Source organism: Coregonus lavaretus, assembly GCF_964263955.1.
Source record: "Coregonus lavaretus genome assembly, chromosome: 1".
NCBI classification, from domain to species: domain Eukaryota; kingdom Metazoa; phylum Chordata; class Actinopteri; order Salmoniformes; family Salmonidae; genus Coregonus; species Coregonus lavaretus.
This window is the reverse complement of record NC_139988.1, coordinates 78,899,916-78,916,801: the sequence shown is the minus strand read 5'-3', so window position 1 is coordinate 78,916,801 and position 16,886 is coordinate 78,899,916. Positions and strand designations below refer to the sequence as shown.

General features: G+C 43.3%; 1 protein-coding gene across 1 annotated transcript in view; it reads left to right on the top strand.

Moving 5' to 3' along the window:
* The window catches only part of cdk5rap3 (CDK5 regulatory subunit associated protein 3), a 4,577-nt gene extending 755 nt beyond the window's left edge, over positions 1 to 3,822 (top strand). Inside the window, exons 3-14 of the mRNA XM_084160784.1 lie at positions 1 to 97; positions 231 to 331; positions 442 to 490; positions 1,308 to 1,486; positions 1,677 to 1,813; positions 1,922 to 2,066; positions 2,262 to 2,372; positions 2,537 to 2,615; positions 2,759 to 2,847; positions 3,075 to 3,280; positions 3,414 to 3,585; positions 3,684 to 3,822. The exon at positions 1 to 97 is cut by the window's left edge and continues 35 nt beyond it. Of these exons, the coding sequence (XP_084016910.1) occupies positions 1 to 97; positions 231 to 331; positions 442 to 490; positions 1,308 to 1,486; positions 1,677 to 1,813; positions 1,922 to 2,066; positions 2,262 to 2,372; positions 2,537 to 2,615; positions 2,759 to 2,847; positions 3,075 to 3,280; positions 3,414 to 3,585; positions 3,684 to 3,749 (1,431 nt within the window). The 3' untranslated portion in view covers positions 3,750 to 3,822. The remainder of the gene's footprint in view (positions 98 to 230; positions 332 to 441; positions 491 to 1,307; positions 1,487 to 1,676; positions 1,814 to 1,921; positions 2,067 to 2,261; positions 2,373 to 2,536; positions 2,616 to 2,758; positions 2,848 to 3,074; positions 3,281 to 3,413; positions 3,586 to 3,683) is intronic.
* Positions 3,823 to 16,886: the final 13,064 nt, after the last annotated feature.

Here is a 16,886-nt window from a genome sequence, read left to right as displayed (position 1 = left end):
TGGCAGAGTGCTGTAATGAGCATCCGGGAGAAGATCAACGCTGCGATGCAGGACATGCCAGAGAACGAGGAGATCAAGGAGCTTCTCTCAGGGTCCTGTAAGTCCCCCACTCTCCAGACTGCTCCACAGCGACTATTCAGACAAACGCAGATGTCTGGTTCTTGCCATTGACATACCAAAATATAATAGTACTGAGTTAAATTTAATTTTTATGTCCATTGTTATTGCAGACATCCACTACTTCCACTGCTTGAGGATAGTGGACATCCTGAGGGGGACTGAGGCCTCCTCCAAGAACATATTTGGCAGATACTCCTCTCAGAGGATGAAGGTGAAGTGACATACAATGTCTGACAGTTGTTTTTGTTTTTGTCATTGTTTATCCCCCAAGTGTGCTGTTTAGCCATCTACAAACCAGTGTGCTCTGTTTTGTTGCTGCAGGACTGGCAAGAAATAGTGTCCCTCTATGAGGCAGACAATGTTTATTTGGGTAAGTATGAGATTAAATAGTGTCCCTCTATGAGGCAGACAATGTTTACTTGGGTAAGTATTACATGAAATAGTGTCCCTCTATGAGGCAGACAATGTTTACTTGGGTAAGTATGACATGAAATAGTGTCCCACTATGAGGCAGACAATGTATACTTGGGTAAGTATGAGATTAAATAGTGTCCCTCTATGAGGCAGACAATGTTTACTTGGGTAACCTCCCGAGTGGCGCAGTGGTCTAAGGCTGTGCCACTAGAGATCCTGGTTCGAATCCAGACTCTGTCATAGCCGGCCGCGATCGGGAGACCCATGGGGCGGTGCACAATTGGCCCAGCGTTGTCCAGGGTAGGGGAGGGAATGGCCGGCAGGGATGAAGCGCAGTTGGTAGAGCGTGGCGTTTGCAACGCCAGGGTTGTGGGTTCGATTACATGTATGCACTCACTAACTATAAGTCGCTCTGGATAAGAGCGTCTGCTAAATGACTAAAATGTAAAATGTAAAATGTAAGTATGAGGTGAAATAGTGTTCCTCTATCCTGGTCGTGGGGATCCATCCACAGGGTGTGCAGGCTTTTTTTTCTTCAGCCCAGCACCAACACATCAAATTCAACTAATCAAGAGTTGAATGATTTGTAATTTAGTGGAATTGAGTTTTTTCGTAACACTGGGCTGGAATTAAAGCCTCAGTACCCTGTGGGTCCATGCTCAAGACCGGGATGGAGGAACACTGATGGAGGATGAATGAACTAAGGTTTGGATATAGACTGGTGAGACTTGAGTGTGACTTGAGTATTGACTCTTCCCTGTTGTGTGACGCAGCGGAGGTGGCCAGCCTGTTGAGCCGCACTGTGAGCTATGAGGGACCTGCCCTGAGGAAGCAGGTAGCCAAGGCCCAGCAGCTTCAGCAGGAGTTGAGCCGGAGAGAGACTGAGTGCCAGAGCTCAGCCGCGGACCTGAGGGAGCGCTTCTACGCAGGCTGCAAGCAGTACGGCATCACGGTGAGGACACACAGAGTGAAACGCTGTGGTATGCATGTGGTGAAAACAGAGGTACAACATATGCTCAGTGTTACGCTGATGCATAGGTACACTGATCCATAGCTCAAGGCAAGGAGGGTACTGTGTGATATTCTGTATTTTAAATGGTACACTTTCCCCATGTCTGGCTGACAATTTATTTCTCTCCCAGGGGGAAAATGTGGCTCGGGAGCTGCAGGCTCTGGTGAAGGATCTACCAACAACTCTTGGGGAAGTGGGGAGGGACACAGCCAAGCTAGAGGAGCAAATCCAACTTTACACAGCCTTCACAAACTTTCTCTGTGACTGGTGAGTGTGAAATCCCTTCCATGTTCTGTGGAAAAACACAGGGCCTTGCTGGGTACGTCTTTTTGAATGGCATCAGTTGTTGAGGAAGAGTCTGTCGTCCTGCCACAGGGATGAGCCAGTGCTGCCCATGCTGACTTTCGCCCAAAAGGGAGGTAACCCCACGTTCTATGAGTGGCGAACAGGAAAAGCACCATTGGTCATTGAGAGGCCTGTAATGGAGGAGGCGCCCCCTGATACGGTCACAGAGGAAACGGTTTGTTGATCTTACACACTCACTATCATTATAAGTCGGTCTAAAGGATGGTAGTGTCCGGGCTGCATCTTAAAACTAGTGTGAAATACTTTTAGGGCATTTGACAATATCATCTTAACTAAATTCACACACGATTCATCGTTATAGTAAGATGTCATGCTGACGGTGTGTGTCTGTGTCTCTATGTCCACTCAGATTGACTGGGGTGACCTGGGGGGTGGGACAGGGGCAGAAGGGACACAGGATGTGATCACGGTGGAGGATGGAGGAGTGGACTGGGGCATCAGCCTGGAGCCTGGCTCTGAGGTAAGAGTTAAGAGAGAACGTACATTTTGGTCTTCATACATTTCTGTATGAAAGTTTTTTTGTTTGCCATGAATCTTACTCTCTATTTTCTTACTTACTTTCTAATCGTCTTTGTGCATCCACAAGATGCCTTATGTCTTAATATGTGTGTTTTTTCTCCATAGGACACAGATGCAGGTGTCATTGATTGGGGAGAGAGTGAAACCCCTATAGAAATTGAGATCTTAGATATGGGCACGGACTGTGAGTATTCTTACCTTTTTATACCTGTAGCTATAGACAAAACAAAATAGCTAAATTATACTGTGCAATGTGTCTTCCACATGGTAGCAGCACATTAAGAATGTGAAATGTGACCGTAATCTATGGTCGTGTCATGTGTCCAGGTCCTGAGGGTGTGGCCAGGGGGGAGGATGCTCTGTCTATATTGGAGACCCCACAGACCCGCAGCCAGTACATCGACGAGCTGATGGAGGTAGGTAACCAGTAGGCTCTAACACACAACCCTCTGGTGTTGTATAAGAACACTGTAATTGTGCATTTATCAGATTATGCTTTGAAATGCATTGTATTGAAGTGCATAGTATTACCTTTTTCCGTCATAAGATTGCAATGTACATGGTGAGTTGGTCTTGGCCCACGGTTGTTTACTGACTGGAGATGAGCGCCCAGACTGAGCCAGTGTGGATGTGTGTTGGGCAGTTGGAGGTGTTTCTGAGCCAGCGGCTGAGTGAAATGGGAGAGGAGGGCAATGTGGTGGCCATGTGCCAGTTCCAGCTGGCCCCCTCCATCATCCAGGGGCAGACTTGCCAGCGCGTCCAGGAGATGCTGGCCGAAGTGCGCCACCTGCTGGACCGACTGACCAACCTACGGATGCAGCACCTCTTCATGATCCAGGCCTCGCCACGGTGAGTCTTCGCCACAACATCTTTATCACCATCTTCTCAGACCTCTACAACAACCAGTAATGCCATTAGCTGGTTCCTTGTAAAGGGTATTCAGGGGAACTCGCCATGCTGAAGCAGTGTGTGTCTGTCCCAGGTATGTGGAGCGTGTCTCGGAGGTCCTGAGGCAGAAACTGAAGCAGGCAGACATCCTCGTGCTGAAGCGGGCCACACTGGCCGAGAAGAGACAGGAAGCTCTGGAAGAGCAGGCCACCCTGGAGCCCCGCATCGACCTGCTGGCTCAACGCACCCACCAGCTCCACAAACTGGTACTGTCTCTCTTGTATGTCTGTCTGTCTGGTAGATTACAATGAGGACGGGTAAGTGTGGGACCCACCTGAACTGTGATTTGTGGTGTGTTTTACAGATCGAAGCGGACATTTCAAAACGCTACAACAACCGGCCTGTCAACCTAATGGGAGTCAATGTGTAGCTGTTGGAGTTCACCCAGATTTGTATCATTGTCATCGCTCCCTAGAAAAAATAAATGTCTGATTTGATGTAAAGGTGTGTTGTGTTATGAATCATGATCTGCTGTAAACAACTCTTCAAATAATACACTGGCATTGTTGCACCTGTTTTAAACAGCTCCTAATGTTGCTAGGCAAGATAGTAGATGTGAAACAGAAATAAGAACACAGTCTGCACCTGAATAAGAAGCACAATGCCAACTCCCCCTACCGTTACACAATTCTTGATCTAAACCTCAGCTTTCTGCTGGAGCTCTTATGTTACCACAGCCTCAGATTCTAACATGTTGTGATCTCCTTTTCACCCCTAGGCAGCTAGCTGCATAATCACACTCCCAAAACTCATGACGACCGCAAGATTGAGAGGCTAATGGCCAGTATCATTGAATCTCAAGAGGGATAAAAGGGAGGGAGAGGAGGGTAGATGGTTTACATGGGACTAATAACACATTCTGTGACGGTGCCTTAGAGGGGTTTCTTTTGATATCACACAAACAAAGCACACCACCTACGGGTAACACTGAGGCTGAGTCAGTATTGTTGAAATGATCTGCACTGTGTCCCAATATAGATGCATACAGTTGAATCCGGAAGTTTACATACACCTTAGCCAAATACATTTAAACTCAGTTTTTCACAATTCCTGACATTTAATGCTAGTAAGATTTTCCCTGTCTTAGGTCAGTTAGGATCACCACTTTATTTTAAGAATGTAAAATGTCATAACAGTAGAGAGAGTGACTTATTTCAGCTTTTATTTATTTCATCACATTCCCAGTGGGTCAGAAGTTTACATACACTCAATTAGTATTTGGTAGCATTGCCTTTAAATTGTTTAACTTGGGTCAAATGTTTCAGGCAGCCTTCCACAAGATTCCCACAATAAGTTGGGTGAATTTTGGCCCATTCCTCCTGACAGAGTTGATGTAACTGAGTCAGATTTGTAGGCCTCCTTGCTCGCACACGCTTTTTCAGTCCTGCCCACACATTTTCTATAGGATCGAGGTCAGGGCTTTCACAGTATTATTCCAACCTCATAGTATACAGTGGGGAAAAAAAGTATTTAGTCAGCCACCAATTGTGCAAGTTCTCCCACTTAAAAAGATGAGAGAGGCCTGTAATTTTCATCATAGGTACACGTCAACTATGACAGACAAATTGAGACTCAAATGATGTCAATTAGCCTTTCAGAAGCTTCTAAAGCCATGACATCATTTTCTGGAATTTTCCAAGCTGTTTAAAGGCACAGTCAACTTAGTGTATGTAAACTTCTGACCCACTGGAATTGTGATACAGTGAATTATAAGTGAAATAATCTGTCTGTAAAGTGTTGGAAAAATGACTTGTGTCATGCACAAAGTAGATGTCCTAACCGACTTGCTAAAACTATAGTTTGTTAACAAGACATTTGTGGAGTGGTTGAAAAACTGGTTTTAATGACTCCAACCTAAGTGTATGTAAATTCCGACTTCAACTGTATGTTATTTTCATGCAAATATCCTAGATGATGATGGTGGTGATAAGCAGTGTGTACAGTTCCCATTAAGAAATTCCCCAGAAGAATCCAATGGAGACGAGAATCCCACATTAGTAGACCAATATCTCAATTTCATGGAAATACAGTGGGGGGAAAAAGTATTTATTCAGCCACCAATTGTGCAAGTTCTCCCACTTAAAAAGATGAGAGAGGCCTGTAATTGTCATCATAGGTACACGTCAACTATGACAGACAAATTGAGAAGAAAAAAATCCTGAAAATCACATTGTAGGATTTTTAATGAATTTATTTGCAAATTATGGTGGAAAATAAGTATTTGGTCACCTACAAACAAGCAAGATTTCTGGCTCTCACAGACCTGTAACTTCTTCTTTAAGAGGCTCCTCTGTCCTCCACTCGTTACCTGTATTAATGGCACCTGTTTGAACTTGTTATCAGTATAAAAGACACCTGTCCACAACCTCAAACAGTCACACTCCAAACTCCACTATGGCCAAGACCAAAGAGCTGTCAAAGGACACCAGAAACAAAATTGTAGACCTGCACCAGGCTGGGAAGACTGAATCTGCAATAGGTAAGCAGCTTGGTTTGAAGAAATCAACTGTGGGAGCAATTATTAGGAAATGGAAGACATACAAGACCACTGATAATCTCCCTCGATCTGGGGCTCCACGCAAGATCTCACCTCGTGGGGTCAAAATGATCACAAGAAAGGTGAGCAAAAATCCCAGAACCACACGGGGGGACCTAGTGAATGACCTGCAGAGAGCTGGGACCAAAGTAACAAAGCCTACCATCAGAAACACACTACGCCGCCAGGGACTCAAATCCTGCAGTGCCAGACGTGTCCCCCTGCTTAAGCCAGTACATGTCCAGGCCCGTCTGAAGTTTCCTAGAGTGCATTTGGATGATCCAGAAGAGGATTGGGAGAATGTCATATGGTCAGATGAAACCAAAATATAACTTTTTGGTAAAAACTCAACTCGTCGTGTTTGGAGGACAAAGAATGCTCAGTTGCATCCAAAGAACACCATACCTACTGTGAAGCATGGGGGTGGAAACATCATGCTTTGGGGCTGTTTTTCTGCAAAGGGACCAGGACGACTGATCCGTGTAAAGGAAAGAATGAATGGGGCCATGTATCGTGAGATTTTGAGTGAAAACCTCCTTCCATCAGCAAGGGCATTGAAGATGAAACGTGGCTGGGTCTTTCAGCATGACAATGATCCCAAACACACCGCCCGGGCAATGAAGGAGTGGCTTCGTAAGAAGCATTTCAAGGTCCTGGAGTGGCCTAGCCAGTCTTCAGATCTCAACCCCATAGAAAATCTTTGGAGGGAGTTGAAAGTCTGTGTTGCCCAGCGACAGCCCCAAAACAACACTGCTCTAGAGGAGATCTGCATGGAGGAATGGGCCAAAATACCAGCAACAGTGTGTGAAAACCTTGTGAAGACTTACAGAAAACGTTTGACCTGTATCATTGCCAACAAAGGGTATATAACAAAGTATTGAGAAACTTTTGTTATTGACCAAATACTTATTTTCCACCATAATTTGCAAATAAATTCATTAAAAATCCTACAATGTGATTTTCTGGATGTTTTTTCCTCATTTTGTCTGTCATAGTTGACGTGTACCTATGATGAAAATTACAGGCCTCTCTCATCTTTTTAAGTGGGAGAACTTGCACAATTGGTGGCTGACTAAATACTTTTTTCCCCCACTGTAGATATGTTAGAAGTTTCTTGTTAGCTAGTCAAGTTTGATTATTGACTCCAACACCATTAAGTTTGCTGACGACACGACGATGGTAGGCTTGATCACCGACGATGATAAAACAGCCTATAAGGAGGAGGTGAAAGACCTGGCAGTGTGGTGCCAGGACAACAAACTCTCCCTCAATGTCAGCAAGAGAAAGGAGCTGATCGTGTACTACAGGAAACGGAGGGCTGAGCGGGACAAGAGCTTCAAGTTCCTCTGTGTCCACATCACTAAGGATCTATCATGGTTGACACACACCAACACAGCCGTGAAGAGGGCACGACAACACCTCTTCCCACTGGAGGCTGAAAATATTTGTCATCTACAGCTGTACCATTGAGAGCATCTTTGGACGTACCTCAAAATTCTCTAAAACGACGTTGGAGGTGGCTTATGGTAGAGAAATTAACATTAAATTCTCTGGCAACATCTCTGGTCGACATTCCTGCAGTCAGCATGCCAATTGCATGCTCCCTCAAAACTTGAGACATCTGTGGCACTGTTTTGTGACAAAACTGCACATTTTAGAGTGGCCTTTTATTGTCCCCAGCACAAGGTGCACCTGTGTAATGATCATGCTGTTTAATCAGCTTCATGATATAGCTACACAAACTATCTGCATTGGCCCTTTCTCCACAAACTTTTTTTTGACTCCTCACACACTGCTGCTACCATTTATTATCTATCCAGTTTCCTAATCACTTTATTCCTAGTTATACATTTGAAGTCGGAAGTTTACATACACTTAGGTTGGAGACATTAAAACTCGTTTTTCAACCACTCCACAAATTTCTTGTTAACAAACTATAGTTTTGGCTAGTCGGTTAGGACATCTACTTTGTGCATGACAAAAGTAATTTTTCCAACAATTGTTTACAGACAGATTATTTCACTTATAATTCACTGTATCACAGTTTCAGTGGGTCAGAAGTTTACATACACTAAGTTGACTGTGCCTTTAAACAGCTTGGAAAATTCCAGAAAATTATGTCATGGCTTTAGAAGCTTCTGATAGGCTAATGTACATCATTTGAGTCAATAGGAGGTGTATCTGTGGATGTATTTCAAGGCCTACCTTCAAACTCAGTGCCTCTTTGCTTGACATCATTGGAAAATCTAAAGAAATCAGCCAAGACCTCAGAAAAAAAATTGTAGACCTCCACAAGTCTGGTTCATCCTTGGGAGCAATTTCCAAACGCCTGAAGGTACCACGTTCATCTGTACGCAAGTATAAACACCTTGGGACCACGCAGCCGTCATACCGCTCAGGAAGGAGACGCGTTCTGTCTCCTAAAGATGAAAGTACTTTGGTGCGAAAAGAAGGCAAATCAATCCCAGAACAACAGCAAAGGACCTTGTGAGGTTGCTGGAGGAAACAGGTACAAAAGTATCTATATCCACAGTAAAACGAGTCCTATATCGACATAACCTGAAAGGCCACTCAGCAAGGAAGAGGCCACTGCTCCAAAACCGCCATAAAAAAGCCAGACTACGGTTTGCAACTGCAAATGGGGACAAAGATTGTACTTTTTGTCCTCTGGTTCTGATGAAACAAAAATATAACTGTTTGGCCATAATGACCATCATTATGTTTGGAGGAAAAAGGGGGGAGGGGCTTGCAAGCCGAAGAACACCATCCCAACCGTGAAGCACGAGGGTGGCAGCATCATGCTGTGGGGGTGCTTTGCTGCAGGAGGGACTGGTGCACTTCACAAAATAAATGGCATCATCAGGAAGGAAAATTATGTGGATATATTGAAGCAACATCTCAAGACATCAGTCAGGAAGTTAAAGCTTGGTCGCAAATGGGTCTTCCAAATGGACAATGACCCCAAGCATACTTCCAAAGTTGTGGCAAAATGGCTTAAGGACAACAAAGTCAAGGTATTGGAGTGGCCATCACAAAGCCCTGACCTCAATCCTATAGAAAATGTGTGGACAGAACTGAAAAAGCGTGTGAGAACAAGGAGGCCTACAAACCTGACTCAGTTACACCAGCTCTGTCAGGAGGAATGGGACAAAATCCACCCAACTTATTGTGGGAAGCTTGTGGAAGGCTACCCGAAATGTTTGACCCAAGTTAAACAATTAAAAGGCAATGCTACCAAATACTAATTGAGTGTATATAAACGTCTGACCCACTGGGAATGTGATGAAAGAAATAAAAGCTGAAATAAATCATTCTCACTATTATTATTCTGACATTTCACATTCTTAAAATAAAGTGGTGATCCTAACTGACATTTACATTTACATTTTAGTCATTTAGCAGACGCTCTTATCCAGAGCGACTTACAGTTAGTGAATACATATATATTTTTTTTTTATACTGGCCCCCCGTGGGAATCGAACCCACAACCCTGGCGTTGCAAACGCCATGCTCTGACCTAAGACAGGGAATCTTTACTATCTACCTCAATTACCTTGTACCCCTGCACACCGACTCGGTACTGGTACCCCGTGTATATATTATTACCTTTTTTATTACGTTTTACTTTTCTATTGTTTCTCTTTTCTTTCTCTCTGCATTGTTGGGATGCCCGTAAGTAAGCATTTCACTGTTAGTCTACACCTGTTGTTTACTTAGCATGTGACAAATAATATTTGATTGAAATGTATTATTAGCATACTGATAATTCTTGCAGTGGAGTGGACATATGTTGGGCCTCTGTAGCCCAAAAGACTAGGGTTGCCAAGGCAATTGGCTCAGTGTCCCCTGCTGTTGTCACTCTTCCTTGGTCATTGATCGCCTCTCATCTCACCAGCTCTCTCTGCTGGCATTGTCTGTGCACACACATACCCTCTTGAAAATATGCAAAACATATTTTCTTATGTATTTTCTTGATGATGCAGGATAACGGAAAAACTACAAATTGCCAGATACCTATTTTGTTCAATCCAGTCATTTATCAGGTTGTCATAAAAAATTAAAAAAAACATTAACTGATCATGGGGCTCATCGTACAGTTCATTTTCAAAGGCATTGAGAATGTGCTAACACTCGTTCAGCATTGATTTTGCAAGGTCCAATCTCTTGCAAATGATTATATTAAAAATACAAAATAGAAAGACAATGGGCTAATATTTATAAAGGGACATAAAGTTCACATATGCTACCGTATTATGCTTTATCTAGAGCTGGCTGCACTTGCAGCAACCAGAGGCCAAGGTGAATGCAAAGTTTGAATTCATGTTTGATTGAACTGAGGTTAAACTTGCATTCTGCATGATCACCTATTCAAATTTCAACCTCTCACTAATGTCAGCAGTCGAAAAAAAGTATAATATTACTAACCCGATGCATTTGTCAATTATCCATAATCAGATATTTCACCTTTGATCCTTGACAAAATCCATGTTAACAATACTTGTTCTGGGGCAGGGCAGGTCAAAGCTGGAATCCATATTACCCAACAGTGGAGGCATCTTCCTCAGCCTCTTCGCCTCGTTCTGCAGTTTCTGCCGGATGTACCCTTTAATTTCCGCATCCGTCTTTCCAGGAAAAAAATACTGAACTATCCCTGTGGAAATAGTCACATGAAATTTACATTTGCATGCGGAACTCCCTTAAACAGAAATGATTACAGTGGTCCATAACACGTGTTTTTTCTCTCATGTACGTCAATTCATAGAGGTGGTTTAAGGTTAGAAAACTAGGTCAGGAACAGTTAGGAAACAGTGACAATACAGTTATTATGCAAGTCAAAACCAAAGGCTACAACGATTGTAGATATTTATTTAAGACATTCCAACTATCCTTTTTCAAACAATAATACAACTTTCCACTGAACCTCAGTGTTCTGTGCTGTCTTTATTATGTCTAGTCTACCAATAAGGTATGTTGAGGGAAAGGCTGTTTACTCAGTATGGCCTGGATCTCCTCAGGAGGGAGAGCAGGTTTGGTCTGAGCTTTCTTGTTGTACACCAGCCCTGAGATGGAGTGGGAGGCTAGGCAGTCCCTCTCATACAGCCCTCGCAACAGGTCATTGGTCAGTTTCTGAGCTGTCGTGCCAGTGTTGCAGCGTTCCAACAGCTCTGGGGTAATGAACTGAGGACAAAATAAGATGTGTATATATAACACTTTGAGACTGCCAACCAGTTCAAAAGAGGCAGGGTGTTAGTTCGTTTTTTTAGACAAAATATTCCATTGGAAAAATTCAAATACGTGTTATTTCTGGCAGGTCCAGCCCAGGTAGTACCTCCTCCAAATATACAGTGGGGGAAAAAAGTATTTAGTCAGCCACCAATTGTGCATGTTCTCCCACTTAAAAAGATGAGAGAGGCCTGTAATTTTCATCATAGGTACACGTCAACTATGACAGACAAAATGAGGAAAAAACATCCAGAAAATCACATTGTAGGATTTTTTATCAATTTATTTGCAAATTATGGTGGAAAATAAGTATTTGGTCAATAACAAAAGTTTCTCAATACTTTGTTATATACCCTTTGTTGGCAATGATACAGGTCAAACGTTTTCTGTAAGTCTTCACAAGGTTTTCACACACTGTTGCTGGTATTTTGGCCCATTCCTCCATGCAGATCTCCTCTAGAGCAGTGATGTTTTGGGGCTGTCGCTGGGCAACAAGGACTTTCAACTCCCTCCAAAGATTTTCTATGGGGTTGAGATCTGGAGACTGGCTAGGCCACTCCAGGACCTTGAAATGCTTCTTACGAAGCCACTCCTTCGTTGCCCGGGCGGTGTGTTTGGGATCATTGTCATGCTGAAAGACCCAGCCACGTTTCATCTTCAATGCCCTTGCTGATGGAAGGAGGTTTTCACTCAAAATCTCACGATACATGGCCCCATTCATTCTTTCCTTTACACGGATCAGTCGTCCTGGTCCCTTTGCAGAAAAACAGCCCCAAAGCATGATGTTTCCACCCCCATGCTTCACAGTAGGTATGGTGTTCTTTGGATGCAACTCAGCATTCTTTGTCCTCCAAACACGACGAGTTGAGTTTTTACCAAAAAGTTATATTTTGGTTTCATCTGACCATATGACATTCTCCCAATCCTCTTCTGGATCATCCAAATGCACTCTAGGAAACTTCAGACGGGCCTGGACATGTACTGGCTTAAGCAGGGGGACACATTTACATTACATTTTAGTCATTTAGCAGACGCTCTTATCCAGAGCGACTTACAGTTAGTGAATACATTTTTATTTATTTTTTATACTGGCCCCCCGTGGGAATCGAACCCACAACCCTGGCGTTGCAAACGCTATGCTCTATCAACTGAGCTACATCCCTGCCGGCTATTCCCTCCCCTACCCTGGACGACGCTGGGCCAATTGTGCACCGCCCATGAGTCTCCCGGTCGCGGCTGGCTGCGACAGAGCCTGGATTCGAACCAGGATCTCTAGTGGCACAGTTAGCACTGCGATGCAGTGCCTTAGACCACTGCGCCACTCAGGAGTCTAAGGAGTCTCAGGACACGTCTTGCACTGCAGGATTTGAGTCCCTGGCGGCGTAGTGTGTTACTGATGGTAGGCTTTGTTACTTTGGTCCCAGCTCTCTGCAGGTCATTCACTAGGTCCCCCCGTGTGGTTCTGGGATTTTTGCTCACCTTTCTTGTGATCATTTTGACACCACGGGGTGAGATCTTGCGTGGAGCCCCAGATCGAGGGAGATTATCAGTGGTCTTGTATGTCTTCCATTTCCTAATAATTGCTCCCACAGTTGATTTCTTCAAACCAAGCTGCTTACCTATTGCAGATTCAGTCTTCCCAGCCTGGTGCAGGTCTACAATTTTGTTTCTGGTGTCCTTTGACAGCTCTTTGGTCTTGGCCATAGTGGAGTTTGGAGTGTGACTGTTTGAGGTTGTGGACAGGTGTCTTTTATACTGATAACAAGTTCAAACAGGTGCCATTAATACAGGTAACGAGTGGAGGACAGAGGAGCCTCTTAAAGAAGAAGTTACAGGTCTGTGAGAGCCAGAAATCTTGCTTGTTTGTAGGTGACCAAATACTTATTTTCCACCATAATTTGCAAATAAATTCATTTAAAATCCTACAATGTGATTTTCTGGAGAAAAAAAATCTCAATTTGTCTGTCATAGTTGACGTGTACCTATGATGAAAATTACAGGCCTCTCTCATATTTTTAAGTGGGAGAACTTGCACAATTGGTGGCTGACTAAATACTTTTTTTCCCCACTGTATATATTTTTTTAAATCCCATTTTGTGCCTATTGAACATGACCCAAAAATCAGTGTAGTGGTTTATCTGTACCTCAGTGAAGAGTCCATCCCTATGGTGCCTGTGTGGTTTCTGGGGTAAGGCCGCCTGTTTCTCCCGCTGCCCATTCATCCCAGCTGGGCAGGCCAGTAAATCTGGGGCCATGGCATCTCCATTGACAAATCCTACAGTTAGGCTAGGACGTGATGCTTGGACAGACGTCTTGCTGTCCTCATTCGACCACCTCTGGGTATTTTCTATCAGGGCTTTAAGGTTTCTGGACAGCTCTCCACATGCTGTCGAGTGATCCACACAAAATGTCCTAAACATTTAACTTCACTCTGGATCAAATGTGTAAAGTTTCAAGAGGATTTCAGTCATTTATTTTAATCTGCTCACCTGTAAGGCACTGAATTTGATCTTTCAAGCTTTCTATCTCTCTTTGCATGCAAATCACCATAGCAATGAGCTTCATCTTTGAGTATGACTGCAGAAACTCTGACCCCTGCCATGACAATGCAAAAGCAGTATTGGATGTTTGGTATTGGAAGGAATGTTCAAGATAACATCACATCACAAATTGTCCACACCTGTACAGCAGGAGTGGGTTGTGTGTGTATAGGCTTACCTCTGTATTGGAATTGCTGTCCCTCAGGTGGTACAAGTTAGGACTGCCCAGCTCAAAAGCCTGTCAAAATAATATGGGTTGAGGATTTCAAAGTTTGTATACAGTTATCATCCAAAGTTTTAACTATTGTATTACCATTGCGAACTTTCTCTGAAATAAGACTTTGACAAGTAACTTTCATAACCTATTTCATGAGATACCCTTTATAACAGGACCACATAAAAAATGACTGCTTTGAAGTTGTGACATAAAGTAACAAAACATATAAATGCACACTGCACACACAGTCCAAAAAAGACCCGCCTATTGTTCAATGGAGATATACAGTATGTACGGTACAGGTAACAAACCCTTATCCACTTCTGGAAGCCGGCTGAGGATGAAGAATTTTCGTCGACTTTCTCTTTATCAAGATACAGTGGGGAGAACAAGTATTTGATACACTGCCGATTTTGCAGGTTTTCCTACTTACAAAGCATGTAGAGGTCTGTAATTTTTATCATAGGTACACTTCAACTGTGAGAGACGGAATCTAAAACAAAAATCCAGAAAATCACATTGTATGATTTTTAAGTAATTCATTTGCATTTTATTGCATGACATAAGTATTTGATCACCTACCAACCAGTAAGAATTCCGGCTCTCACAGACCTGTTAGTTTTTCTTTAAGAAGCCCTCCTGTTCTCCACTCATTACCTGTATTAACTGCACCTGTTTGAACTCGTTACCTGTATAAAAGACACCTGTCCACACACTCAATCAAACAGACTCCAACCTCTCCACAATGGCCAAGACCATGTGTAAGGACATCAGGGATACAATTGTAGACCTGCACAAGGCTGGGATGGGCTACAGGACAATAGGCAAGCAGCTTGGATGAGAAGGCAACAACTGTTGGCGTAATTATTAGAAAATGGAAGAAGTTCAAGATGACGGTCAATCACCCTTGGTCTGGGGCTCCATGTAAGATCTCACCTCGTGGGGCATCAATGATCATGAGGAAGGTGAGGGATCAGCCCAGAACTACACGGCAGGACCTGGTCAATGACCTGAAGAGAGCTGGGACCACAGTCTCAAAGAAAACCATTAGTAACACACTACGCCGTCATGGATTAAAATCCTGCAGCGCACGCAAGGTCCCCCTGCTCAAGCCAGCGCATGTCCAGGCCCGTCTGAAGTTTGCCAATGACCATCTGGATGATCCAGAGGAGGAATGGGAGAAGGTCATGTGGTCTAATGAGACAAAAATAAAGCTTTTTGGTCTAAACTCCACTTGCCGTGTTTGGAGGAAGAAGAAGGATGAGTACAACCCCAAGAACACCATCCCAACCGTGAAGCATGGAGGTGGAAACATCATTCTTTGGGGATGCTTTTCTGCAAAGGGGACAGGACGACTGCACCGTATTGAGGGGAGGATGGATGTGGTCATATATCGCAAGATCTTGGCCAACAACCTCCTTCCCTCAGTAAGAGCATTGAAGATGGGTCGTGGCTGGGTCTTCCAGCATGACAACGACCCGAAACACACAGCCAGGGCAACTAAGGAGTGGCTCGGTAAGAAGCATCTCAAGGTCCTGGAGTGGCCTAGCCAGTCTCCAGACCTGAACCCACAAGAAAATCTTTGGAGGGAGCTGAAAGTCCGTATTGCCCAGCGACAGCCCCGAAACCTGAAGGATCTGGAGAAGGTCTGTATGGAGGAGTGGGTCAAAATCCCTGCTGCAGTGTGTGCAAACCTGGTGAAGACCTACAGGAAACGTATGATCTCTGTAATTGCAAACAAAGGTTTCTGTACCAAATATTAAGTTCTGCTTTGCTGATGTATCAAATACTTATGTCATGCAATAAATGCAAATTAATTACTTAAAAATCATACAATGTGATTTTCTGGATTTTTGTTTTAGATTCCGTCTCTCATAGTTGAAGTGTACCTATGATAAAAATTACAGAATTTGTAAGTAGGAAAACTTCCTACTTACATGCTTTGTAAGTAGGAAAACCTGCAAAATCGGCAGTGTATCAAATACTTGTTCTCCCCACTGTACATCTGTTTTCTTCTTTTCTGCACATGCTGTTAGACAGTTATGGCATGATTAAGTTAAAACACGTTCATAAAAACTCACAGCAGTTGTTCATATTTTTAGATCCAAACATTTTATGGCAATAGGCTACTCTTACAAAGCTTGCATCGACGTTTTGAGCCCCATCTTCATCTCCTTCACTTTCGTAGTGAAGGACCCGTTTCGCCTTTGATTTCCTTCTCATATTTCTATTCCATTAATTGCCTTGCAGAAAAACTGTGCCCAGCATACTGCACGTGTTCAAAATATTGGGGAAGACTGATAAGTGAAAGTGTCCTGGTTAAACGCAGCAGGGGACGCTTGCTGTCGTTATTCTACTCCAGAACCAGCGTTCGGAGACATCCCCTTTGATGCCCGATCCCCAATCTGAGAATCGCCTACACAGAGAGAGGGATTGTGGATTTTATGCACTGAGGCGTAACGTGACACTGTTACGTTGTAGTCGTGAATGATTCGATAACGATTTGTATCCCTCTCAAAGTTACATCGTACCTTATGTTACCTAATTGGTCACTTGGGGTGATGATAATCAGAAAAGTACTTTTCATTTTATCAACAAGAATTGGAAGAGTATTTTCATTCCTTTTTCTTTCTATTATAATTATTGACACTATCAAACCATAATTTTATACATTTTTGATGCATTTATGCATTGCATTAAACAGTCAAAGCAATCATTTTGTTCAGAGGGGATACGCTTGTGTGGTGATGTAACTGAGAAATTCGTCACAGTTTCAGTAAATTTGCTATCAAATTCATAGTTCATAAACAGATTTTCTTGAAAAGAAGATGCATTCTTTGAAATACTGGTGGATTGATAGTTTAGAGGGGAAAAAATATTAAAATCACAGAAATGACTAAGAGAAGTATGTATTCATAGTGTATTATAATGGCTTACTGTATGTGCAACAAAATACAAAGAACATGGATGCTGTCCAATGCACAGGCCAAA